The 27509-nt window shown below is 45.3% G+C and overlaps 1 protein-coding gene across 1 annotated transcript; it reads left to right on the top strand.

The window, feature by feature from the left end:
- Positions 1–14: 14 nt before the first annotated feature.
- Ndufa9 (NADH:ubiquinone oxidoreductase subunit A9) lies at positions 15–26607 on the top strand. Its single transcript, XM_041644558.1, has 11 exons — positions 15–92; positions 2624–2794; positions 3142–3239; positions 6122–6213; positions 7797–7938; positions 10628–10730; positions 12360–12427; positions 14291–14367; positions 19080–19175; positions 22871–22937; positions 26360–26607. Exons 1-11 carry the CDS (start codon positions 44–46, stop codon positions 26528–26530), a joined length of 1134 nt encoding a protein of 377 aa, XP_041500492.1. The 5' UTR covers positions 15–43; the 3' UTR covers positions 26531–26607.
- Positions 26608–27509: the final 902 nt, after the last annotated feature.

The raw sequence follows: 27509 nt of genomic DNA, 5'->3' as shown, positions 1-27509 counted from the left end.
CGTAGTTGGCGGAAGCTCGAGCCGTGGGGCATTGTGGGAGAAGATGGCGACCGCCGTCCGCTCCCGGGTTGTCCTAGCGCTGCCAATGTCACGTAAGTGTCACCGGGCACCGCCGCATAGGGTCCGATTCCCCGAGGGGAACCTAACTTTTCTTCCTCATACCCTAGGTTCATGTGTGAAATTGTGCGCTCGAGAAGGGGATGGGGAGCTGGAGTAGCAGGGAGGGACGAGGAGAACCTGAACGCTTTAAAGCTCGAGTTAGTATGGAGATTGTTGGGAAGGTTGAGGTCAAGGAAAATTCAGGGAGGGAAAGGGGGTCACACAGTAGGACATCGATTGGCTTCACGGTAGTAATCAATGGAAACCACGATCCGCGCCTCTCCGGATGGAGACTGTGTTAGGTTGTGGCGCCAGGGTCTGTCGCAGAGAGAAATGTTTGTGGAGAAAGAATTGGGAGCCGGGTGGAAAGAGGAGCGCAGAAGAGTGGAAGACAGCTTAGGACGTGGCGGCATTGCTTGCTTACTCTTCTGTTGTGGTTGGATTTGTTCTCAGTCCTCAGTTCCAAAGCAAGCATTTTTTTTTTCCTTCCAGAAGAAGCAAAGCAATCAGTCGTCGCTCCTCCCCATCTTCACTCCTCCGCCCCACAAAGCGTGTCCACTTGAGTTATATTTTTCCATAGTGCATTTACTCATTATCGAATATCATTGGCTGTCAGATCGCTTCATGTCAGAATCATTGGAAAGAGCTTTGGGGCCAGCAAGAGAAAGTCCAACAGCTGCCAATTAGGGAGTCAGACGTCCCTGTGCCACCGCCTCTTCCATCGCCACTTCTTTGCCATTTCTACTGCTTCTACCTTCGTGTTACCAACTTAGCCCACACTTCTGCCAGTGGACAGGAAAAGCTACCCAGAAGAAGCCTTTTACTAAACCCTTTTTGCTACACTACTGGGGGAAACCACAGAAGTGTGTCTTTCAGGAGACTGGCCGAATGAGCCAGGCGAGATAGGCAGAGATGCTCCCAGCAATCCCAGCCTATCCTTTTTAGTATCAGTCACAGCAGGCTCTCTGTGCTTATGCCCTGGTCTAGGTGGAAATGGTTGCAGGGTCCTAGAATTAGGCTGTGATAGCATAGAAGTCTGGCACAGGCTTTTCAAGTAGCCTGACTGAGGCAGGCTCTCGGGTCAAGGCAGTTGGCTTCGGCTGTGTAGTTTTCTCGAGGCATCATGGAATATGCAGGACCACTGCTGCTGCAGTAAGGGCGGGCGGCTGTTTGATAATCTTTTCGATGAGGGTAATCGGAGCAGCAAGAAGAAGTCCAGCAGCTGTCAGCTGGGGAGTCTGACATCCCTGTGCCCCAGTCTTTTCTTAGGTTACCCTAGAATTCCCTACATAGAGTCCAAACTGTCTTTGAACCCACAATGATCCTCCTGCCTCAGCCTCTCATGTACTGAGATTACAGGTGTGAACTACCATGCCTTTCTGTTTTATACCCCTTTGCCAAGCATTCCTTTGATGTTCATTTACCGTAACTAAGAAAAGCTTTGAAGGGTGGATAACTGCAGCCTAAGGCCTTCGGGTGAGGTGGCGCCCTCTTGTGGATACCTGCTTCTGTCTTAGTTGCACCAACTTACATACTTACCAACCCCCTACCAAAAATTGCTTTTCAGTGATTTTTACATCCAAACTGCACTCTTTTTGCTTTCTGTATATGTATTTATTTTGGATAGGAGTGTATATATGTGGACATATGTATGTATGGGTACTTGTGAATGTGTGTGCATATGAAGGCCAGAGGTCAATGTCTGGGGTCTTCCTTAATCATTCTCAACCTTGTCTGTCTACCTAAGACAGAATCCTTCACTGAAGTCATTGATTTGGCTAAGTTGACTTGACTGAGCTCTAAGGGTTCGCCTGTTGAGACAGCCTCTCTATCACCTGTCACTGGGGTCACAAATGAGTGTCACCGTGCTTGGCAGGTTTTTCTTCTCTCTCTCTCCCTCTCCCTCTCCCTCTCTCTCTCCCTCTCCCTCTCTCTACACACACACACACACACACACACACACACACACACATTGAGTGTCAGGGATTTGTGCCTTCATAGCAAACCCCTTACCTACTGAGCTAGCTCCAGCCTTTTTCTTTCTTTTTCCCTTTGAGATACCAATAGTCTTCTGCCTCCAGCCACATCATCAGCTTTGCTTCTCTCCTGCCGTCGCGTTTCAGTCACGTCCAGACCGTCTTTCATTGTTTCTCCACTCCAGTCTTACTCATTCTTACTTCTCCTTGCTTGTGTATGTTCTGTGTTTCTAATGGGATTCCAGTCTTTGCTATTCTTCTTTAAAACCTTTCTCAAAACACTTTAATATGACTTAAGGTTATATACCCAATACGACATGGTATTTGCTTTCTAGTTTTGTATATTTCCTATAGCTTTTATGTTACAATAATTTATGTTTACTGTTGTTGGTACTTAAATCCCTAAAGTACCATTCCCAAAATAGTTATAAATTTCTAGAGAAAGAAACTGTTATTTATTGGTAATTTCTAGAGAAAGAAACTGTTATTTATTGGTTTTTTTCATGATAACATGCGCCATGTTTACTGACTCTGTTGTTTTCCTGAAGGTCCTGCCATCGCTGCAGCTGCTACGTCTGTGTTTCGTGGCCCATCCCATCGCCAGCTTCATCATGCTCTCATACCTCATGGGCAAGGTGGCCGTTCATCTGTCAGTGGAGTTGTGGCCACTGTGTTTGGAGCCACAGGATTCCTGGGTCGATATGTTGTCAACGCCCTTGGTGAGTCAGGTTCTTTTAGTTCAGTGGCCTCCATTGCCCTGAACTAAGATCTCCCCGCTTGAGACTGTGAGCCAGGTGTTTTTGTTTCAATGATATGACAAGTTACTTCTGTCTTAGAAGTATATAAATTTTATCTGCCTTGGCATTGAGAGAACATCCATGCTTCCTCTATAGGATGTTATGGGAATACAATACACTGAGAAGTTATGGCCTCTTTGGTATGGCAGAATACACTTTTTATTAAGCATTAAGTTAATCTATCACATTAGAATTTGATATTTTCTCAGTCACTAGTGGGTATCATACCCATGTCATGTTGATGTTGATTGTTTCCCTTCATCTTTTAGGACGAATGGGGTCACAAGTGATCATACCGTATCGGTGTGACATATATGACACCATGCACCTTCGCCCCATGGGTGACCTGGGCCAGCTTATCTTTCTGGTAAGCCTTTGTACTGGGCATTGGAGTTATTAATGTAATTTCCGAGGTCATCGTTAGGGGTGAGAGGCAGTGTAATAAAGCAGTAGCTTAACCCCAGACTTAGAGCATCCTCAATTCTGCTAGGATCCTGCAGCTCCTGTTTTAGCATGCAAGCCCTAGTCTGACCATGAGCAAACTGTTTTCGTATAGCACTAGATAACGATTATTTGCAATTTGCAGATCATAGAATCTCTGTCAGAGCTGCTGAGCTCACTCTTATGGTCCCAAAGCAGTCACAGGCAGTATGTAAGTGAATGGATATAGCTGTACTCTGGTCTTACTTTATTAACTAGGTTGTATGGTTGACATGGTCTGTTGGCTCTTGTTTGCTTCTGTGTGGTAGACATTAGCTGAAGTAATAAGAGCGGCGGGGCTGCGTTCCCAGCACCCCAGCCGCCTGCTCGGCTAGCCTATGCCCCGAAATAATTACACGGACACTATATCCTTTTAATCACTGCTTGGCCCATTCTCTTCTAGGCTAATTCTCACATATTAATTTAGCCCATTTCTAATCATCTGTGTGTAGCACCCCAAGGTGAGCTTACCGGGGAGATTCTAGCCTAGTCCATCCTGGGTCGGAGCTTCATCCCGGGAGCGGGGCATGGCGTCTCTCTCTGAGGCGTCTGCTCCCGAGAGAGCTGTGTAGTCTCTGAGCTCACTTCCTCTTCCTCCCAGCATTTTGTTCTGTTTACTCCTCCCACCTATCCTCTAACCAATAAAATGGGCCAGGGCAGTGCCTTTATTAGCCAATGACCTTCCTCCATCAATTAGCCATGTGAGGCTGTTGAGCACATGAATTGTGGCTAGTCTAAATTGAGATGTACTATAAGATAAAAATATAGATTTCAAAGACTGTATGAAAAAATTATATTCAGTATATGCTAATATTTTTTTGTTAATTATTATTACATATTGAGAAGATTTGAGATCTATTGGGAGAAAGAAAATATTAACAAGAATTTCTCTTGATTTTGTGTTTACTCTTTTATTTGTGACATCTGCCTCATGGTTTGACTCTAAGGTGGTTTTACAAGCAGAATCATGGGGAAGAAGCTTAAGAGCTTGTTTCCGTTGGTGTGACCTTAGCTCTGAAGCAGCCCTTTCTCAGTGTCCCATCGCCTTTACCTTTGGTCTTTGGGCTCTTCAGACCAGGGGTTGCCAGAGAGCTAAAGAGTGATTTAGCAATTCCTAAATCCTGGGAGTGATTTAGGTTGTATGGGCTCTTTATCTGTCCAGTGAATGGTGAGCTGCTTATAGGTCACGTAGATTTTCAGCTCAATTCATAAACTCGTCGATGGTGACTATGAATTGTAATGTCAGGGGAAAAAAAGAACAGAATTTCTATATTAAAATAATTGTGCCAGAGGTGAGGACTCATTCCTGCAATCCCAGCACATAGTAGTAGTCTGAGACAGGAGGATAATTGTGAGTTTGAGGTCAGTCTGGACTGCATAGTGAGCACTAGGCCATTCAGGAATAGAGTGAGACTCCGCCTTAACAAACAAACAAGAGCCAGGCAGGGTGGCACACATTTATAGTCTAAGCAGTGGAGGGGAGGAGGCATTCAAGGTTAGCCTGGGCTATGTAGACCCTATTGTAAAGCAATGTTAACAACAAAAACTTGAAGTTTTAGACACTGCATTTCTTTAATTCTTCTTTTCATGTCTTTGAAATAGATCTGCTATTATAAAGAGCGTTAGGGGCTGGAGATGTAGCTCAGTTGGTAGAATGCTTGTCCTACCTACATGAAGCCCTAGGTTGGATTTCCAGCACTACAGTGAAAGTAAATAGGTAAATAAATAAGGAAAGAATTGAAGAGAAATAAGGAAATTGTCCTGAGTTCCTAGTTTGGTGCTGCTCCCTTTGGCTATTTCCAGTGGCGGGTGCCCGTTTTGCTTACATCCCAAATCATACTTGCTTCTTTAATTTGTAGTAAGGAGGCCACTTGTTTGTCACGGGTGCTCAGAACTGAAATAATCACACAGAAACCATATTAATTAAATCACTGCTTGGCCCATTAGCTCTAGCTTCTTATTGGCTGACTCTTAAATATTAATTTAATCCATTTCTATTCGTCTGTGTTCCACCACGCAGCTGTGGCTTACCAGCTAAAGTTCCATCTTGCTCTGGCAGGGCTACAAGGCTTCTCTCTGACTCTGCCCTTCTTTCTTCCAGCATTCAGTTAGTTTTCGTTGCCTAGCTCTGTACTACCCTATCAAACCAAGCCAGTTTTCTTTATTAATTAATCAATCATATTCACAGCATACAAAGGGGAATCCCACATCACTTCCCCTTTCCTATTTAAATAAAAGAAAGGAGGAGGAGTCAGAGAGAAGCCTTGTAGCCCTGCCGGAGCCAGATGGAACTTTAGCCAGTAAGCCACGGCCATGTGGCGATACACAGATTAATAGAAATGGGTTAAATTCATATGTAAGAGTCAGCCAATAAGAAGCTAGAGCTAATGGGCCAGGCAGTGATTTAATGAATATGGTTTCTGTGTGATTATTTTGGGACTGAGGCCTCAGTCATTGGCTACATAATGAGCTGCATGTCAGCTTGGGCCAAATGACCCAAGTGTGCCCCACTAAATACACACCATTAAATATGAGCTGCCTCTTTCCAGTGTTTGATGTCATGAATGACATATACTTTTACTGCCTTGTCTAGGAAGAGTGGAGGAGGGTGAGCAGGGAGTTTGAGACATCAGCTTCATTTGTTAAAATCAGTGGAGTCTCTGTGAAATGGAACCTTATTTGTACAATGGTAGATGACCATTCTGAAAGTTGCTGTACGTGTTGAGGTATTCCCGTGTGTTTTAATCTGATTGGTTCCTGCTGTTGCAGGAATGGGACGCAAGAGACAAAGATTCTATCCGGAGAGCGGTGCAGCACAGCAATGTGGTCATCAATCTCATTGGGCGGGACTGGGAAACCAGGTAAGTCTTGGTCCCTCCTGTCTTCTTTGCGTAAGTCTTAGGGTTCAGTGACATTTACCAGGGACTTCTGTGTGCTGGGGATCTTAGTGTCAGTTTCAGCCAGCTCGTCAGTAATGGTGACAAGGTTCATTGGTATATGTCCTTTGGATGTTAGTGGGATGATGCATCATGTCAGTGTGGTTGGTGATGGGAATTTGGCAGTGATCAGTGTTGACTTTGCTCGAACCTGTCAATCTGGGGCAGAATTAGGATGTAGGATTTGCTTGTTCCACTGTTCTCCAGTCTTTTAGATTGCCTCTTTGCGTCATTAACTGATTCGAATATTGTTTAGTTTTTGTGAGGATTATCAATAATGGCTTATTGTTATTAGTATTATTTTGTCTTTTGAGACAGGGTCTTGTGATTCCCAGGCTAGCTGTAGACTTGTATTTCTCCTCTTCCACCTTGCATGTGCTAGAATTATGGGTGTGTGCTGCCGCACTGGCCCAAATATTGTTTTACTCTGATTCTTTCATGGCCCTTTGTTCACACGTTTTTCCTTTAGCATTTAGTAAGTGTCTGACTTAGATTTTTTTTTAGTATGCTTGTTTCATTAAATAGTTTAAATTCTTTGGTGACTTCCTTTATGTCTCTGGTAGGGACTAGCATAGTGGTTTGTACAGGATAATCATTCAGCTAGTGTTAGGTATTGAATTGTGGCATAGCTCACTCCCTCTGTCCCAACCTCCCTCCCTCCTTCTTTCCTTCATTCTATTCATCGTTCCCTCTCTCCCTCCCTCCCTCCCTCCCTTCTTCTTTCCCAATACTAAGGACTGGACTCGGCCTTCCTTACACCAGGCATGTGTTTTACCACTGAGCTCATTTTCTTCTTCATTTTGAGATGAGATCCCACTAAGTTGCCTAGTTGCCCAGGTTGGTCTTGAGCTCACTCTATAGCCCAGGCTAGCATTGAACTTGTGAACCCCTGCCTCAGCTTTCCAAGTAGCCAGCATTAGAGGTCTGGCCCTGCCATAGCTAAATTTTTTTCTCTTTAGGGAAACCAAGTTTCACAAATGAGAAGTGAGTCCCTTTCCAGACCCCAGCACTTCCTCGCTTCCCTCTAGCCAGGATAGTCAGGTTTTCTTGATGTGCCTTCATTGGCCCCAAGACTCCTTGAGAACATAAAGTACTTCTTGTGCTGATTATAACTTTGAATAAGTCTCTAGGTAAGTTTATTGACAATAAGAAGGGCTGGAAACCTTGGGAGAAATCACTTTTGACTTAAAGTTAAGGGTTAAGGCATTACTGTTTAAAAGTTTGCTACCTTTTTTTCTTTTTTTTTTTTTGTTTGTTTGTTTGTTTTTATTTTTGAGACAGGATTTCTCTGTAGCTTTGGAGCCTGTCCTGGAACTATCTCTTGTAAACCAGGCTGGCCTCGAACTCTCTCTCTCTCTACCTCCCAAGTGCTGAGATTAAAGGTGTGCACCACCACCACCTGGCAATTGTTACAAATTCAAATACTGTCACGAAAATCAAAGTAGCATAGAAAACTTTGAAATCCTGAATTTTCTTGAATTCTTAACTGCCTCCCCCTTTTCTTCCAGAAACTTTGATTTTGAAGACGTTTTCGTGACGATTCCTCAAACAATAGCTCAGGTGTCCAAGGAAGCTGGTGTTGAGAGATTCATTCATGTTTCACACCTGAATGCCAGCATGAAGAGTTCTTCTAGGTACCTGAGGAGCAAGGTGAGTGCTGGGAGCTCAGCAGGTGCTGCACAGGCATGGGAAATGCTTTGGAACCTGATGAAAAAGAGAAGTGTTTCTCCACCGTGTGTTGAGATGTTAGAGGGTCTTTCATTGTCCTTCTAGATCCAGGTGTGCCTGTGTTGTGGTTTTCATTTGTTTGGTTTTTGATGTTGAGTACTGAACCCAGGGCCTTGGCCTTGCTGGGCAAATGCTCTATCCCTGGACCACAGCTCCAGCTGCTTTACATGTGTTGTGACCTTTTGGTTGAATGGTCTGTTGAAGGGTCTCATATATGGATAGATTGTATTACTGCCTCCAGATGCTTGAGGTTGTGGGAGACACAGCAAACAGCAGGAAAAGTAGGGTATGATTCCGGCCAAAGGAGACAGGCCTGGGTCCGCTCCTGTTATTACGGGAGCCTCTGTCCTCTTGAACCTTCTGGAGTCCAGTTTCTGCCAGTCGCCCCCGGGCAGTGCAAAGGCTGAGACTGAGGGGAGTAGGTAGTGCCAGAGAAAATGCTCTTTGCATCGTTCATCTTCCTCCTGCAAACTCCCCTAGAGTCTGGGCTTGGCCACCGTGGCTCAGAGTCCATCTGGAACCTAAGTGTCATCTTTTTCCGGGCTTATTAGTGTCTGGGTCTACCCATAAGCATTTGTCTTCTGCCACAATGGGCTTGTCTCGTGTCATCCTGACAAGAACAACAGAGTTCTTAATAGTGACTCCAGGTTTGTGTTCCAAGGCTTATATTTATTGAGAAAATTGTTTTTTAAGCACCAGTCATATGCTGTAAATCGCATGTTGTTGCTTATCAAATAGATGTGACCCAAGCCCTCATTAGGACTCTAGTCTACCAGGGGAAATGATCCCTGCCAGCTGCAGGGAGATTTTTTTCAAAATTCCAATGCCCAGTCTGTACCCCTGACCAACTAAAGCAGAATCTTTTGGGGTGGAATTTGGCTTTCAACTCTATTTTGTGTAATCTATAAAATGATCTGTGAGAACTGTGCTTTTTGTTTTGAATGAAAGAGTTTTTTTTAAGTGTATAGCAAGTGGAAATACAAGAATCAATGGCTATCCACAAATAGCGGGAAGTAACAGGTAGATGTCAGAATGTCATCAAATCAGATGGTCACAGAGTCCAGCTGGGAGAACTGGATTAGCCCAAAGAGAGAGCAAACAAAGCAACACACCAAACTAGGGCCACCAGACAGACGTCCAGCAGAAACCACCTGGGGAAGCCCTCTTGCGAAGGTCAGCTGGAATTTCTATCTGTGCTCTAGACCCAGGTGGAGCAGAACATCCCCTCAAAGGAGGCTTCCAAATAAAAGGACAAACAGCAGCAGATGGCATGGTCAGGTCTCCAGCAGAAATGACTGGGGAAGCCATGCTAACTCACGTGGGACTTCCTGATGGAGATTCCAGCAGAGCAGAGCATTCTCCGGGATGACCTCCGGCTTCCCTCCCAATGCAGGGCATTGTTATACCTTGAGAGAAACAGCAGTAATCTCTGTTGGAAATTGCTTACCCTCTAGCTTTTCTAAAGGACACAATAGCCGCTGCTATTTTCCCACCTCCCTTACAGAACCAAGAGTTCAGCCAGACACAAAAGGGGGTGTTTGAAAAGTACTTGGCATCAACAGGCTGTGTCTGCGGTAGGGGCAGGGGTCAGCTCTGCTTCCAGATCCAGCTTCTTAGCAGCCTCAGGAGAGCATGACACTTTGCTAGTGTAATTAGTATCTGTTCTACTCTCTCACCAATCAAACTCAGCACAGATTAAGAGGCACTGTTTTCCTTGAGAGAATGTCAGGGGGCAGGTTTTGGACTTACATTTCAGCAATGTCCCAGTTGCTCAGGGCTTCTGACCCTGGAGCTCAGAAGAGAGATCTGTGCTGGAGATGAGAGTTGAGAGTCAGCAGAATCTGCCATTAGAAGAAGAGTGAGGTATAAGCAGGCTGGCTGAGAAGAGAGCTCTGAACGGGGCCAAGGCATGCAAACGCTGACAGTATGGTGGGGGAGGGATACTTGGTATCAGGACTGGGGGACATGTGTGGTAGACAGGAAGCCAGAGAGAGCAGTGTCCCGGAAGGCTGCATTCCAGGAGGGAAGAGGTATTGTGAGTGTCACTGAGCAGTCAGGAGGACTGCAGTGTCAGATCTGTGGGCGTCTGTGATCTCGTCAAAAGTGGTTACAGATCAGATATTGAAGTTGTTGAAGCAGAATTCAGAGTCAGAGTGAGTGAAATGGGAGCTTGGTGTGGTCCAGCAAGGGTGGGCTTAGTTTTTTCTGGCCTGGCAAGAGAGAGAGGTGGGAGGGAAGAGTTTGTGGTGGGGTTGGATTTTGTTTCTCTGGCAGGCTGCAATCTTCTTGACACAAAGCAGAGAGTCTGTAAACAAGAGAAAGAAACTGAAGGCTGAAAAAGCATCCAGTCTCCCTTCATTGTAGGGTTCCCTAGCATAAGAATAGGAAGAGCATCTACAGAATTTCCGGGTGTGGGGTATTTGTTTTGTCTCTCATGTGTTTTTATAACATTCTGTTAATTGAGCTTTTTGAATAATATGATTATTTCCAAAATATGGTTACCTAATGAAAATAGGGCCTTGGAAATGTAAGTAGTCTCTGGTAGTGGGGAAGGGGAAAGCCCTAGCACCTGCCAAAGAACTCAGAACATCTTTTGTTTTTGGTTGTCTAGGCGGTAGGAGAGAAAGAAGTGAGAAGTGCGTTTCCTGAAGCCACCATCATACGGCCGTCTGACATCTTTGGAAGGGAGGACAGGTTCCTCAATCACTTTGCAAGTATGCATCCTTCTTCCCAGAAGAGAGGAGTCCTGGTGGCTTAGCACAGCTGAGCTGAGCACCAGCTGATAGTGCTCTCTGAGCTCCCAGACCGAGTTCTGGTCCTCTTCAGTTACCTTTCCGCTTTGGAGTTTCATTTTCCTCGTCAGCGAGGTCCTTTCTGCTTCTGGGTAATGAGAGTCTGGTTAGATGTTGTGCTGGGGATTTAGGGAGGTACAGATTTACTTCCCTCCATGCTTGGCCCAGAGCATGGGCTTCAGAGCCAGAAACTTTAAACTCAGTAACTCTGTGACCTTGGCAAGATACGAGCAAATCTTTTGAGTTCTACAAATTCTCCCTTATCCCCATTCTGGACACCTGCCCACCGCTATCTTTTTACTGGCCTGGTTGATTATTGCATCTTTTTCAAAATACTACGATATTATAGTCGTACATCATGAAGCCTTTTCAAATTGCCTTCTTTCCTTTATATGTATTTAGGATTTGTCCCTGACTCTTGTGGACTTGTTTCTTTGTGTGGCTGTGCCCATCTGTTTATGCAGCTTTTCTATATCTCCCTCTTGGTTGTGCCAGCTGGAATTCTGCAGTGATTTCCACTTTGTTTTTAAATCATGATACACTATATAAAATATAAAATATAAACCTTATCATGTGTGAGTTCTTTATGTTGAGGCTTTAATGCCTGCTGTAACTCGATGTGGACAAAGGGATTTGGAGGTCATTAGGCTACATGATGTCGTAAGGGTTAGGTACTAACTGATGTGGGTTGGTGACTGGTGAGAGAGAGGCCACGTGAGGACACAGTAAGAAGATGGCCACCTACAACCCAGAAAGAGAGCCTCACCAGGAACCTGCTGACACCTTGGCTTTGCATTTTCCAGCCTCCAGAGCTGGGAGAAAGTACAGTTTGGGTTTTTAAGCCATCTAGTCTGTGGTATTTTGTTGTAACAGCCTGAACAGACTAGGCAGATCTGTGTGTGGAGAGGTTAAATGCTACAGTATGAGGAGGTTGAGGTAGCATTGGAGCTGGCTGTAGGCTTGGCTAGAAGCTTCGAGGGCTTGACAGCCATGTGGACAGGAAGAAGCTGTGCTGGCCACATTCTCATTGCTATGGCTGTGACCCAGCAAGAAGCACCATGGGGAGGAAGGGCTCATTTTGCCTGACACCTTGAGGGACTGCAGTCCACCATGGTGGGGAAGGCATGGCGGTAGGATGGTGAGGCAGCTGTTGCATTATGTCTACACTCAGGAACCAGGGAGACAATGCTACTGTTCAGCACTCTTCCCCTGTAGCCCAGGCTGGCCTGGAACTTAGAGATGCTGCCTCTGCTTCCTGAGTGCTGGAATTAAAGGCATGCACCACCACAACCTTTTTACGTATTTGTTTGTTTGCTTTTGCTTCTTATTTATTTATGAACCTTCACAACCCAGCCCCTCTTTATTCACTCACTTGCTCATTTATTTATTTATTTATTTTCTTACTTATTTATTTATGGATGGGCCATCACAACCCAGCCCCCTTTCTACTTAATTGTTTGTTTATTCAGTCCAGAATCCTCGGCGTCTGATGTATTTTTTACATTATTTTTATTATGTATTCTCAGGACAGTTTCTTGTTTCTTCTTCCAGATATTCGTTGGTTTGGTGGCGTGCCTCTTATTTCTTTGGGTTTTAAGACAGTGAAACAACCAGTATATGTAAGTATCCTGCATGAAGGCTTAGCAATGGGTGTTAGCTCGATTCAGGTTCAGTTCAATTTGCTGGTTTCATTCCTACCTACTGACTTTATTTTTTAACTTGGTCAACTTGCTGCAACTGGTTTCCTCAGTTTATCTAGGAGGTGCACGACTTCTCAGTGTCTTCAGTTGTCCATTCACCTGAGAAAGCTTAATTGAGACAGTTGGTGTCGAGTGTCCCAGGCTAGCCTTGAACCCAGTGTAGCCCAGCCAGGCCTTGAACTTGATACTTCCGACTTCATCTTCCCAGGTAGCCAAGGTTACAGGCCTGGTTCTCCAGGTCTGATGTGTTAGCTCAGCAACTGCTTAGACATGTCCTATGATTTGTATGATGGGCTGACACCCGGTTTCTGGGAGTACAGAAAGGATAACCAGTGATACATACAGTTTGCTTCTCAGGGAAATAGAGCAGTTAGTATTCAATGTGAGGAGTGCTAGGAGGAGAGATTTATGTCACTGGATGAGGAGGCCTTGAAATCCAGCTGTGGACAGGTGCAGAGTCAGCTGATGCAGCTCTGTTTCACATACAGAGAACTGCACACGCAAGGGCTCAGAGGTGAAGGAGAAGGTTGGGTTCCATACTGGGTTGGGCTGGGTTGGACCAGGGTTTCTGACTTTGGGTTTCTATTGCTGTAACAAACACCATGACCAAAAGTAAGTTGGGAAAGAAAGGGACTTCTTACACGTCTTCACTTAGGGAATTCAGGGAAGGGACTCAGACGGGTCAGGAGTCTGTAGTCAGGGACTGATGCAGGTTTCATGGAGGGGCGCTGCTTGCTGGCTTGTGTGTGTGACTTGCCTTAGGACCAGCTGCCCAGGGTGGCACCATTCAGAGTGGGCTGGGCCCTCCCACATCAGTCTTCAAGAAAATGCGCTACGGATTTGCCTACCGACCACTCAATTTTAGGGAGGCATTTTCTCGATTAAGATTCCTTCTTTCCAGATGACCCACCCTTGTGTCCTATTGGCAGGAAAACTAGCAGCTTCCCAACTGACACTGCTGGTATTTGGAGCCAGCCAGACAATTATTCAGTTCTTCACTGTGGGATGTTGAGCAGCCCCCCTGTCCTTTAGTCAGTAGATGCCAGAAGCAGAATACCCCACCCCTCTGTGACAAGAATTTTTTCCATATAGTTGTCAGCAGTTTCCTGACAATTTCTGGTGTGGATTCAGGTCTCTGGGTCTAAACTTGGATACAGTTCCTATTTTGAAAGTCAGAATGGCAGAGTATCGGCAGCTCCATGTGGTTCAACCTCTAGGTTATGGTGACTTAGGACAGAGTGGGGAACAGTGCTGAGAGATCACGTGGGTGAGATTTTGGCCTGGCCATGTCAGGAAGACCTTAGGCTGACTTAGGACTTCTGATTAGGACGATACTCAGATGAGCCTTGAACATGATTATTTGAACATTGGAGTAGGTAGGTGGTTCCTTACAGTGTCTGAGATGAGCTGGTGTCATTGTTCAGTCCTGTCCCTGTGACTGCAGCCCCTACGTTCCCTTCTCCCTTCGTCCTTCTTCCTGTCTTTCCATCTCTCCCTAAACATTTATATATGTATGTTTGTGGTCCTGGGGTTGACCCAGGACAGTGTGAATGTCAGGCAAATACTCTACTGTTGGGCTGCATTCACACCTCACTTGAAAAAAATTGAGACATGTTGTTCCAAGTTGCCCAAGCTAGCCTTGAACCAATGTGTAGCCCAGCCAGGTCTTGAACTTGATACTTCCGGCCTCATCTTCCCAGGTAACCAAGATCACGGACCTGGTTCTCCAGGTCTGATATCTTAGCTCAACAATTGCTTAAATCTGTCTTATGATTTGTATAGGTTTCAGATGTTTCCAAAGGGATTGTTAATGTGGTTAAAGATCCAGATGCCAGAGGAAAAACCTTTGCCTTTGCCGGGTAAGTGCCTAGAGTTGGCCTTTATGAAAAGATGATGGTAGTTTATAAAACAGTACTTCCTGAGAACATCTGGTGCTCACACTTCTTGAGCAGATCACTCACGGGATCAGAACATCTTGTGCCCACACTTCCTGAGCTGGTCACTCACAGGATTGGAACATCTGGTGTCCACACTTCCTGAGCAGATCACTCACAGGATTGGAAGGAACATCCCACACGCAGCAGCTGGGGAACCTAGAACTTGGCCTGAATGTGCAGAATTGTAGTGGCCGTCTGAGAACCACTGCCTTAGACTACTACAGAAGCAGTCAACTCTTGGTGTCCATGGGTTCCTGTTTGCAGAGTCAATATTTTTGATAAAGTATTCAAGGAATCCAGGCATAGTGACTCTCACCTGTAATCTTAGCACTTGGGGGAGCGGAGCTGAGACAGGAGGATCACCACAAGTTTAAGGGCAGCATAAGTTACAGAATGAGTTTAAGGCAACCCTGCCACAAAAACAAAACCAAACAAAAAGTCATAGGGGAAAGTGTCTGCACTGAAGATGTACCTTTTCCCTTAATTTCTGAGCTCACTGATTGAGCTACAAGGGACTTGCCTGTCTCCACCTACCCAGTATGGGGGTCACAGGCATGCTCCTTTGTGTCCAGCTTCTTTTTTTATGTGGGTGCTGGGATCTAAATTCAGTCCTCAAACTTGTGGAGCAAGCACTTTGCCAGCTGAACCATCTCCCCAGCTCCTTCAGGTTTCTGGTAGTATTAATTGTATTGCTTTATTCTGTCATCTTTAGTTAAGGACTATAAAACACACAGGGACACACTCACACTCAAATACACACATATATGAGATAAACCCAGTAAAAACACAAAATAGATCAATATAAAAATTTATTTTTATATATTAGCGAGTAAGCAGTCAGTAAATACAACTTAGTAAATCTTACTCACAGGAAGGGAAATGGCTCAGTCAGTTAAGTGCTCACCATGCAAGCAGCAGGGCAGAACATGAGTCTGATCTCCAGGCACATGGTGTAAAAGTTAAAAAAAAGAAAAAGAAAAGAAAAGAAAAAATAAAAAGGCCAAGTAGGCCTGTGACCTCAGGGAGATGAAGTCAGGAGGATCCCTAGGGCTCCAGGTTCAGTGGAAGACTGCCTCAGGAAACAGAAACAAGGTACGTCATACAGAGGTGAACTCTGGTCCACGTGTGTGCTACAGGTACACTCGTACACAGTACATCCACCCACATGTGTGTTCGTGCACTACAGGAAATCATGTTCACAGTAGCATAGAAATACAGTACTTAGGTAAATTTGGTAAGACATGTACCTAAAAAACACTATGAAAGGAAAGGAAAGAAGAAATGATAAGACCTTCCAAATTCTTGAATTGGAAGTGTCAATGTTGTTAAAATGGCAGTTGTCCTTAAATTGCTCTATAGATGGAATCTTGTCAAAATCCAGCAGGCTTCTGCAGAAAGTGACAAAGTCGAAATTTAAATGGTAATATAAAGATAATATAAATCGGTAACAGGCTAAACCTGTGATTTTCCCAATTGCAAAACTTACTCTAAAACTGTAATTATCAAGGCAGTTTGTGCTGAATTAATAAGCAGATCAGTTCACCAGAACCAGCAGTCTAGAAACAGCCTTTGCTTGTTTGTGACAGGGTCTTGCCACCTAGGTAGCCAGGCTGCTCTAGGACTCATTATGTAATCAAGGCCAGTATCATACTCAAAAAATCCTCCTGTCCTCTTCCTGGGATTATGAGTCTCCACCGCTATGCCCAGCTCCAAATCATGTTTATGGCCAGTTGTCTGACTGGGGACAAAAGTGCTGGGGCTCTTGAGTGGAGAGAGGGTGGTCTCTTCCCAGGAAAAGACTGGAAATAGGGATTTGGACTTTTACTTTATAATCTGTGAAGAAAAGAAAAGGAATGTAAGCTTTAAATTATAAATATTTCGAGTGGAGCATATTCTAGATCTTGAGTTAAGCAAAATGTTTTTAGCTATAGCATCCAAAGTATAATCCATAAAAGGGAAAAAGTTAAGTTTGACTCATCAGGATTTGAAACTTTTGTATTTCTAATAATAAATACTATTTAAAAAATGGAAAGCCTGGGACTGGAGAGATGGTTCAGTGGTTAAGAGCACTCTTTTCCAGAGAGCCTGGGCTCTGTCCCCAGCCCCACCTCACAGCGCCCTCTTCTGGCCTCCATGGCACCAGGCATGCACATGGTGTGCAGATATCCATGCCCCATGTTAAATTAGCAACAGAAACTTCAGTAAAGAAGGTAATACAAATGTTGAACAAGCACACACTAAGATGCTTCATGTCTTTTGTGGTTACTAGGGAAACTGTACATTGAGAGAGCATATTGCAGAGATAATATCAAATGCTAGTGACAATGTAGAACAATAGGAAATCTTGCAAATTGCTGCTGGTGGAAATACAAAATTGTACAGCTAGCCACATAAGTGGCCACCGTGGTGCGCCTACGATCCTAGCACTCTAGAGACAGAGGTAGGAAACTCAAAAGTTAGGGCAGCCTGAGCTATACGGTAAGACCCTGTCTCAATTAAAAAACTGAATTATAACTTAAAATGGGTGAAATTTATAGTATATAAAACATTCTAAAATAATGAATGATGAAGACAAAGTTTCTGCTTTCATGGAGCTGGTAGACTAGTTATGACACCCATAAGTAATAAGCCAAGCCACATATAATAAATTCCCAAAAGGAAAATCCAGTGAAGGAGAGAACCTGGTGGAGAAGGAATGGCAATTATATTGGATGCTCCAGAGGGGGCGTGGCAGCATGGTGATTTGTGACCACCCTCTGAACTGTAACCTGATTGGAGCATTGAGACAGGACCAGTGTTGTACTGTGGGGGATCTCATTGGAAGGATAGGAGGTGGAGGCAGTAGACAAACAGCTCTAAGGAGAAGCAACGAGAATGTGATTAGGAGATGGTGGTAAGGCTGGTCAGACAGTTTACAGGGTAAGGGCACTTGATACCAAGCCTGAACTGAGCTTGGCTCAAAACAACATGGTGGAACTGCCTCCTGCAAATTGTCCTGACCCTGACGTGCTCACTGTGACTCACATTGTGACCACACACAGATACACATGGGGAGGGGTCTGGCAGATGAATGTGCGGTCAGGGGAGGGCCCACCAGGGTTAGATTGTAGTTGTTCAGAATGGTCCAGCGAGGAGCTAACAGTTGATTGCAGGGGTAGAGTAGTAAAAGGGTTGGAGATGAGCTGGTGCAGAGCGTAAGTGACAGTCATTTCTCCATCTTAAGGACAGGCTGAGCATATGGCCAGATGCAGACAGCTCTGAGAGACCAGGAACATGAGAATGTCAGCCAGTAGACAGGATGGCTTGCTCAGAAGAGCAAGTTGAGGCCAGAGAAGATCAGTTCCGTAGAGAACTCATTGGCAAGCAGAGCTGAGAGTGTCATCTGAATCACTGAGCAGAGATGAGAGGTGAAGCCAGTTCAGGGGTTTGCTCTTCTGCTGGTGACTTTCGGTTTTTGTTTGTTTGTTTGTTTTCCCCTAGAGAAGGCAGTATTTACCTTAACCAGTGTAGGGATCTAGCTGACAAGCCTAGTGGAGAGGGTCTCAGACCCAGACTTTGCTGAGGATATCTGTTGCCAATGATCCTTAATGCCAAACTGTGAAATACTGGCCCCTTTCATTGTGAGCCAGGGGTCTTTGCTTTGTCTGGTCATACGTGATGGAGTGTGTTGCTGTGGAGCCTCTTGAGGAGGCACCTTGCACACAGGTAGCTTAGCCATGGTCTAGTGTTGCCAGCAATGTACAAACCAGAGAGCCTTGACAATCCTTCTGGGATTTAAGGGCTGTTCGAGGGTTCCGTGTGAGACTTCCTCTAGCTGATACCTGCATTTCTTTTCTTTTTTTCTTTTTTGTTTTTCAAGACAGGGTTTCTCTGTAGCTTTGGAGCCTGTCCTGGAACTAGTTTTTATAGACCAGGTTGGCCTCGAACTCATAGAGATCATCCGCCTGCCTCTGCCTCCCGAGTGCTGGGATTAAAGGAATGTACCACCACCGCCCGGCTACCGGCATTTCGTTTTGCATGGTGGATTTTTATGTTTGTTTTTGTAAAATGTTGTAATAATAAGGTTTATAGCGAATGATTTTCATTTTGCTCTCAGTTATGATCTTTCTGAGGCAGATAGCATTAGGAAAGTGGGTGGGTAGAAGTTGAAATGTAAGTGAAGGTTAATTATTAAAGCCTGGTCCCAGATACATGGAGGCTGCCTATGTAGAAAGGGTGACAATTCAGAAGATGGAATTGGTTTTGGTTATTGTAAGGGAGAGAAACTATCAGAGGCAAGAAAGGTGTATAAATGACCATAAACATATGAAATAAAATTAATCTTGTATATTAAAGAAATGCCAGGTAAGCCAGGCTTGGTGACTCAGGCTGAGGCGAAAGGATTGCTGTGTGTTTGAGGCCAGCCAGGGCTACACAGTGAGACCCATTTTAAAGGGAACAAAACAATAAATAATAGGGGCATCATAAACGTATGTACAAGAATGTGAAATAGACTGTCTTTGGCAGGAAGGTTAACAGGTGATTCTTCTGTGCTTGTCTCTGTTACAGTGTGTTTCCTTTTTCACAAGCAAAGTGTTCATTGTTTGTAGAAAATCATAGGGGCAAATTATGTGAAGTTGTGTTTTGGTTTTCAGACCGAATCGGTACCTGCTCTTTCACCTGGTGCAGTACATCTATGACATGGCCCACAGGACCTTCCTCCCCTACCCCTTGCCACGATTTGCTTACAGGTAAGTACTGTGCTGTCTGTCTGTGTCGACCCATGAGAGGCTTGGCTACAAGTGCTATTCCTAATCCCTTCACAGGGTACCAGGAAGTACTTTTTAACAGAAGGCCAGTCTACACATCTCTACTGTGTTGATCATCTCTTGTAATTCTGGCCAAGAAAGGAACTGTAGGTGACCTTAACAAACAAGGATGACCTTAGCAGAGTTTTATGGGTAGTTCTTCAGAGTCTCCAGTTTAAAACCCTAGGGTTGGGCTGGGGATCTGTCTCAGAGGCAGAGCATTGTGGCAGTGTGAAGCCCTGGGTTTGGTCCCCAGTGCCAACACAGCAATAAAATCCCTGGGTTTTGATTTGGAGAAGATTCTTGCTTGGGAGCTGGTGTGAGGGAACAGTCAGTTCTCCCTTTGTTCTTTCCAGCTGCCCACCAGGGGGCAAGGTTCCCAGTTCTTGTTAAGGCAGGCTTTGGTGTAGATAAGGAGAAGGATCCTGACTCAGACCTGGTCCCTTTGTATGCCTTTTCCCCTCCCTCCCTCCCTCCTTCCCTCCCTCCTTCCCTCCCTCTTTTTCTTTCTTCACTTCTTCCCTTTGAGGACTACAATTTTAAACCTACTGGGGTTGGTAGCTCAGTGACAAAACACTTGCCTGGCAAGGGCAAAGTCCTGAACTCATTCCCCAGCATAGCAGCACACATCCGTTCTTCTGCTGGCCATGTTTTCTATGGACCATCAGAGCACATTTTAGTTTTGGCAGAAAGATTTTCATGTCTAATGTGCCGGAGACAGATTTATAAGTCAACATGGCATCCATTTCTTCATTTAGTCAAATATTTACTGATTGCCGTACATTTCTCAGGTAGTGTTCTAGGCACCTAAGATACTGCGGTGAACATTTGGGTAGCGTGGTCTGTAGGCTGTAGGGTGTAGCTCAGTGGTTGTACAGTGGTCTATAGGCTGTAGTGTATAGCTCAGTGGTTGTACAGTGGTCTATAAGCTGTAGTGTGTAGCTCAGTGGTTGTACAGTGGTCTGTAGGCTGGAGGGTGTAGCTTAGTGGTTGTGCGGTGTGCTGAGTTATTGAAAGGCCCTGTTTCAATTCCTAGCACCAAAAAAAAACCAACCAACCAAAAAACAAAACAAGACAAAAAATTTAAATAGTACAAAACGCAGCACACTGTGATGGTGATCATTTATTGAGGACATTCTCCTTTGGAGGCTTTTCTTTGACTTCTTTCACACTCATAGTGACTACACATAGTAGACAGGGACAGAGTAGACACGGGGTCAGAGGAGACACAGTGACCGTACACAGTAGACAGGGACAGAGTGGACACGGGGTCAGAGGAGACACAGTGACCGTACACAGTAGACAGGGACAGAGTGGACACGGGGTCAGAGGAGACATAGTGACCATACATAGTAGACAGGGACAGAGTGTGGACACGGGGACAAAGGAGACACAGTGACTGTACACAGTAGACATGGACAGAGTGTGGACACGGGGTCAGAGGAGACACAGTGACCGTGCATAGTAGACAGGGACAGAGTGTGGACACGGGGTCAGAGGAGACATAGTGACCGTACATAGTAGACAGGGACAGAGCATGGACACGAGGTCAGAGGAGACACAGTGACCGTACATAGTAGACAGGGACAGAGTGGACATGGGGGACAGAGGAGAAGGCCCCAGAAGCCAGAAGACTGCCCTCGCTAAACACTAGCAGAAGATGAGAAACTGCCAAATGTAGGGTTTCTAAGGCGTCAAGAGAGGTTGAGAGGAAAAGTCATTTTGTTTGTTTTTCTGGCTCCATATACCATGCTCGCTTAGAACTTGCTGTGTAGACTAGGCCTCCTGCCTCTGTCTCTGGCGTGTGTACCACTGAATCACAGGTGCAGGCCACTGTATCTGGCCTTTTTAAAGGATTTGCGTGTTTGTTTGTGGTGATGGTTCAGACCCGAGCCTCTTACCTGCTAGGCAAGCATTCCACCGTGCAACAGAGCTTCGCCTAGGAAGGGGTAGCAAGCGCGAGTGTCTGAGGAGGAGAGTGCTGCCCTTGTTCTCCAGTATCTAGAGCAGATCCCAAGGAATCAGGCAAAGGGTGGAAGATAAGGGCTCATTTTGCAAAAGTAGCACTAAAACTATTCAAAGCAAAGTTGTGGCACAGATTATAGAGGGGTACGCTGTTGATGCTGACAGCCGGCCTATAGGGGAAGGTACTGGGGGACACCAATTGTTCTGGGATTCCTTTTATGAGGTTCGAGAGAAGTTTGGTTGCAAAAGAGAGTAGCTTGTGGAGTTGTTTTGATTAACAGATTCGATCATATAATCATTTTTCTGTATGTCTGTTTCCAAAATACAACTAATTTTAGTCACATGCAAGCCCAGTTTTGCATAGATATAAGATGGTAAATTGGTTCTCCTTAAAAGTTTACTTGAGGACACAATTTCGCTTTACTGAGTATGCACCAAAACCCATTCTGACTGGCTTAGTTTCCAGTCTTTGCACCCAAGTGCACTGGAAATGTATTTGAAAAGAAACTGTCCCAAGTTTGATGGTCATTAGGGGAGAAGAAACTTAATTCATTCAGAGAGGAGTATTTGGGTAGCTAGATGCAGGTTGGGGTCTAAAGTTGCTATGTCTGATGTTTGGAGAGATGCATGCATGCATAGTACATGCAGGTGAAGAAACTAGGCTGCCACGTGCATTACAAGAAGAGGCAGGTGTGCATAATGCAAATCTGGTTAGAGTCTGAGGTTACTGAACTCTTCCTATTCCCTATGCTTGTCTGCCTCCGCACTTTGCCTGGTGCACAGAAGGGCCCCCATTAATATTTGTGGACTGGCATGCTAGTGAAGGCAGTGATGTAAAGAACCTGAGATCTCCACAAAGGAACACGGAGTCATTTGGGACCAACTTTGGTACAATGGAGGACTGTAAACCAGGAGGAGGGAGGCATTTCATGTTGCCTATGAAGGTGAGGGTGAAGTCAGGGTTGGCAGGTACAGATGGCATGGCCCACTAAGTACCTTGCATTGTCCATACGAGATCTGTTAGTGTGGACCCAGGCATGGGAGCTGCTCTTAGGAAGAGTGGCTATAAGTGGAACTTTATATACTGCTTGAGAAATTCTGAGCAGTCTTAGGGCTTCCTTTTTCATGGATTTATTTTGCAGTGGGAACATTCTTTCAAGCCTTTAGAAAGCTGGAGCTAGAGGGCGGGGCTCATTGCTCTCAGTAATAGAGTACTTGCTTAGCACATGGGAGGCCCTGAGTTTGATTCCTAGCACCCCGTACACATTCTCACACACACACACACACACACACACACACACACACACTCACACACACACAAACACGCTGTAGATTTTAGACAGATGTGATGGCACATGCCTTTAATCCCAGCACTTGGGAGGTAGAGGCAGAAGGATTAGGAGTTCGAGGTCATCATTAGCCACATAGTGACTTTGAGGCTTGCCTGGGGTACATGAGACCCTGTTTTAAAAATCCAAGAAAGGAAGGGAGGGAGGAAGGCTGAATTAGATATATCTTCACAGCAGTAGAGCCAAGAAGTTATTTTCTTAGAAACAACAAAGACAAAACCTCGGTGAGTTCTTGTGTGCAGCAGCCCCTCTTTCCTGGGTCTGACAAGCTGAAGCCCAGTGCAGAGACACTTTTCACCCAGGCCACGTGTGTCTCCTTTCCAGGTGGGTCGCCAGATTCTTTGAAATGAGTCCGTTTGAGCCCTGGACAACAAGGGACAAAGTGGAGCGGGTAAGTCTGGGCATAGCAAACCTCTCACCAGACAGCACTGTAGAGCTGGAGAAGTCAGTTCAGTTTGGCTGACTTGCTTGAAGGTTGCAGGGCTCCGGTGGGGGAGATTTCTGCTGGCCAAGGCTAGCCCTTCTGCTTTGGGCCAACCTGCATTCATTCTCACCTGGCTCCACCGTCTTCTCTCTGATAGTGTGGTCCTCTTTCTGTAAGGTCTTTTCTGTCAGCATTCAAACATGCATACTTGTGTCTCTCACTGAAGACAGACTCGGTCCTGGAGCCCTCCAGTCACTTCGCTCTTCGCTGTGTTCCCTTACAGCCCTTTGGGTTTTCAAAACTCACTAATAGGTGAAGGTGACCTTGAATTCTTGGGCCATCTTCTTCTACCTCTAAGTGCTGAGATTACAGGTGTGCCACCATGTTATCTGATTTTCCCTTCATACCTTAACCTCTGAAGAGCTGTCTGTACCTGTTCCCAGCATACTCTTGCCTCATTCTTTCTTTAATTCCTTTGAATTAAATTTTATCCCTCTCTGCCCTAAAACTGCCCTTTCCCAGGCTACCCACAGCACCACACTGCCACCTCTCAGTTTGCAGACCTCATCTCACTCCCACTGTGAGCAGCATTTGCTAAAGGACCTCATTTCTTCTATTTGAGATGATGTCTTTGCAGCTGCGTTCTCTGGCTCTCCTTCTCTCAGTGGGCTGTGCTGAAGGCTCCGTTCCTGCCTCCCTCCGTCCTGACTGCTGTCTGTTCTGCCGGGGTCACAGCCTCACCTGCTCTCATTTCTGTTTGTAAATTACGCTCCTCCCAGTTGCTAGCTGCTGCTGATAAAGGCCGTGCTACAGTTTTTCTCCTGTCCTGGAGTCTGCTGTTACACTGTGCAGACATACATTGTAACTAGAACTGCGGCCTGGGTTTTTTTTTTTGGTTTTTGTTGTTTGTTTGTTTTTTACTGTTATCAGGTGTTTTTGTTGTTTTGAGACGGGGTCTTACTGTGTGCCCTTCGCTGGCCTGGTGCTCACGGTGCAGCTCAAGCTGACTTTGAACTCATGCTGATCATCTTTTCTCAGCCTCCCAAGTGCCAGGCAGACATGTGCCTCCACCATACCCTGCTGCTGCAAATTTGTATTCTGTCCTCGGGCTCTCATCTCAGTGATGGCCCTTTGTATATTGTTCATATAAAACGTCTCGGAATCCTGTGCAGTTTAGATTCCTCTTCTAGACCTAAATGAGCCTTGCCCCACGGGACTTCCCTCAGTGCTCAGAGTGGCCCGTCTGTACTGTCACGTTGCCAGCAGCAGTGTGTGATGTGGAGCACTTGATACATGTCTACCATGGCTGCAGATACCAGATTTCAACTCTATTTTTTTTTAGTTCATTGAAACTGAAATTTGAGTCACATTTGACCAGTGGCTTCTGTGTTAGATGGTAAAGGGCTAGAACCTCAGCAACCCCCAGTAGATGCCAGGTCGGGCCACCCCAACACCTGCTTGTTCATTTAGCGTTTCATTAAACTTGTTTCTAATACTGGAGGTTTGCCATGTCCTGAGGGCAGAGTGCATAACTGTCTCTCCTCTACCCACTGTAACCCAGGCAACAGCCCCTCTTGTCTGCCTGCAGTCTACTGTGCTCCAAAGCCCTGGCTCCTTCTCATGTCTACCATGCTTGTCTGATTCATTGATTATTTGCTCCCTGCGTGCCCAAATCTTGCTGGGAAGATACCAAATAAAATAGAAAGATGACAGTGTCTCAGCCTGAGTACTGTGGGTTTTCTTTCTATTGACAGGACACAGCCAAACTGTCCCCTAAGAGCTAAAGCACAGCATAGAGTTGAGAATAGTGCCAGGGAACAGAGACCGGTGGCTGTTAGTCTCCCTCTGACAGGCTGACTAGAAAGCAGAGACCTTTCCATGGTGCCTTCCTGTGCTTGTGCCCGTTGTCTGATACTTGCTCTTACCGTGGTGCCTGAGAAAGTATGAGTATAGTGGGTTTGGTTTGTAGACAGCCCTAGAGAATTAAGTAAACACACTATGGTCCTTTCTGTGTTGTTTATTGGGGGTCACAGGATGGGACCTGGTGTGGTTCCGTGCACAGAAGGCTCTGCTTTGGTGCTTTTTGATGGTCATTCTTCCCTAAACAGGATGAGTTTGGCTTCTGACTTTGTAGTGTTTCTTAACCCAGAACGAGTATATTTGGAGTTAAAAAAGACAAAAGTCTAATGGGCCCAGGCATGGTGTTAGAACCTACAGTCCCAACATTTGGGAGGCTGAGGCAAGCATCACAAATTTGAGGTTAGCTTGGGTTACATAAAAGGTTCCTAGGGGTTACAGTGCGAGACACTGTTGCAGGAAATTTATTTGTGTTGTTGTTCTGAGACCATCAATTGAGTGGGACCTTGGTTTGAAGGGCAGAGTCCACATTCAGCTGGCTGGAGTGTACCATAGAGTTTTCTGGTGGACTCAGGGGAAGATAGAGGGACACATAGATAGAATAGGGAGGAGCTTGAAGAGATGCATGGGCTTTTTGGGTCTGGGAAGGTGAAGAAGAAGGTGGATCTATCAGGTTATTTCCTAATATTTAATTCTCAAACATTATTTTTGATAAACAATAAAAGAAGCCACAATAACTGGTACCCCACATGAGGCACCAAATATAGTAGTACTTTCTTATTGGGACCACCAGCCCACAGATAATGAGACGGAGGCTTATTATTAATTATAAAAGCTTGACCTTAGCCTAGGCTTGTTCCTAACTAGTTCTTATAACTTAAATTAACTCATGTTTTTAATCTGCATTCTTAGAAGCTCATCACCTCATCTCCGAGCTGCCCATCTTGCTTCCCCTGCTTCTGGCTGGTGACTCTGCTTTCCTTCTTCCCAGAGCTCTCTCTGTGTCTAGAAGTCCCAGCTGTACTCCCCTGCCATTCAAGTTTTTATTACATTAATCATAGCAGTACATCTTCATTTACTATACAAATATCCCACACCAAAATGCTGTCAAAAAATTCTGAAACCAAACCAGAATAATAAGTTAAAACTTAAGTAGAGAGCCAGAACCCAGAGACCCAGCATAAGAAAATAGGGGTGGGTTCTTTCTATTTTAGCTCTTATCTGAATCCCTGGGTGGAGAGACAGCTCCTGCCTCGCTATACTAGGTTCAGATCTGTGTGCACATGCCCATAGATCTGCTGGTCCAGGATCACTGTCCTATGTTCCTGAGTGATGCGGGAGACCTGCCTCTGGTCTTTGATGATCTTCACTATTTGTTCTGCTTCAGTGAGTTCCAGAATCGAGGGTTACTATGTGTTCTCTAAAGGTATCTCCCCATTGACGAGCCTCAGGACAGCTGGAGGGTGTCGATGTTTTAGGGGTAGTATTTAGGGGTGATGTTTTCAACATGCTCTGTGGTCCTCTCTTCACAGATACATATCTCAGATGTGTTAACACCTGACCTGCCTGGCCTGGAAGATCTTGGCATTCAGGCTACCCCACTGGAACTCAAGGCCATTGAGGTGCTGCGGCGGCATCGCACTTACCGCTGGCTGTCTTCCGAGATGGAGGAGACAAAGCCTGCCAAGACAGTCGACTATTAGTTCGTCCAGGCCACCTGTGTTCCTTAGAACCCATTACATAGTAAATGAGGTCGCTCTATTAAATATCTGAGGGTTCAGTCTGCTTCACGTTTCCTTCTTGATTACTCAGAGGAGAACTCTCAGCCATTCAGGACTGAGCCTAGTTTTCTTCAAATAACTATGTATAATATTAACACATACGACTATTCTCTGGAATGTTGGAGGGCTGGAATTCTTAGACCAAGGCCCTATCTTCAAGTCAAAATATTGTTATGATCTCGGGGAATACATGGTTATGTAGAAGTATTTGGTATAAATGAGCACATATACACTTGAAACTGATGTAAATTTGTTGGGCTGTTATTCTCAGATTGAGCGGGGAGTTCAGCCTTTTTTTTTTTTTTTTTTTTAATGCAATGCCCAGTCACTGAGCCACACCCTTTTCCCTCAACCTCTTTGTGACAGTAGTGATCACTCATGATGTCAGAGCTCTTCAAATCTAGTCACCAAGTCCCGGGGTTCTGCTGCACTGGGACTAAGCTTTTGTATGAACGTTAGTGGGATGCACACTTTTCAAACCACATCAATTAAGGAAACAGTTTTACCATCCCAAGCTCACTGGGGTTCTCTCTTGAGTGTAGATTACACATCCAGGACCTGTGTGAATGGCTTAAGATCTGAGACACATACTTAGGTAGATTCTTTTTGTGGGGAAGGGACTGGAGTCTCTGTAGATAGGGATTCTTCCTGTGGGGACTTCAAGTGTGCCTTCATGGAGGTGAGCTTACAGAGCTTATCGTCTCTGACTTCAAGTTACTCATTACCTGACCCTCAGAGCTGACTTGAGCCTGCAGGACTCTCAGTTCCCATTACCACTTCGGTTTCATTAATCATTGATACTGTCGTGCAACCTGTGCGATTCACCATTCTACCCCTGTGGTGACTCTGAAGTCCTCATTCAGAGCCGTCTCAGGTGTCCTTCAACCTTGCTATCCCCCAT

The sequence above is a fragment of the Microtus oregoni genome, unplaced genomic scaffold (genome assembly GCF_018167655.1).
Source record: "Microtus oregoni isolate MIOR12 unplaced genomic scaffold, Mior012 000002F_ref0000024, whole genome shotgun sequence".
NCBI lineage: Eukaryota > Metazoa > Chordata > Mammalia > Rodentia > Cricetidae > Microtus > Microtus oregoni.
The sequence above is the reverse complement of the archived record's forward strand: the minus strand, read 5'-3'. Positions and strand labels throughout refer to the sequence as shown.

Bases quoted from the DNA above. Each gene is read 5' to 3' on its own strand.
- Ndufa9 (XM_041644558.1), top strand. From the start codon at position 44: ATGGCGACCGCCGTCCGCTCCCGGGTTGTCCTAGCGCTGCCAATGTCA. The intron at 2,795-3,141 runs GTGAGTCAGGTT...TTCATCTTTTAG, and splicing joins ATATGTTGTCAACGCCCTTG to GACGAATGGGGTCACAAGTG. The intron at 22,938-26,359 runs GTAAGTCTGGGC...CTCTCTTCACAG, and splicing joins CAAGGGACAAAGTGGAGCGG to ATACATATCTCAGATGTGTT.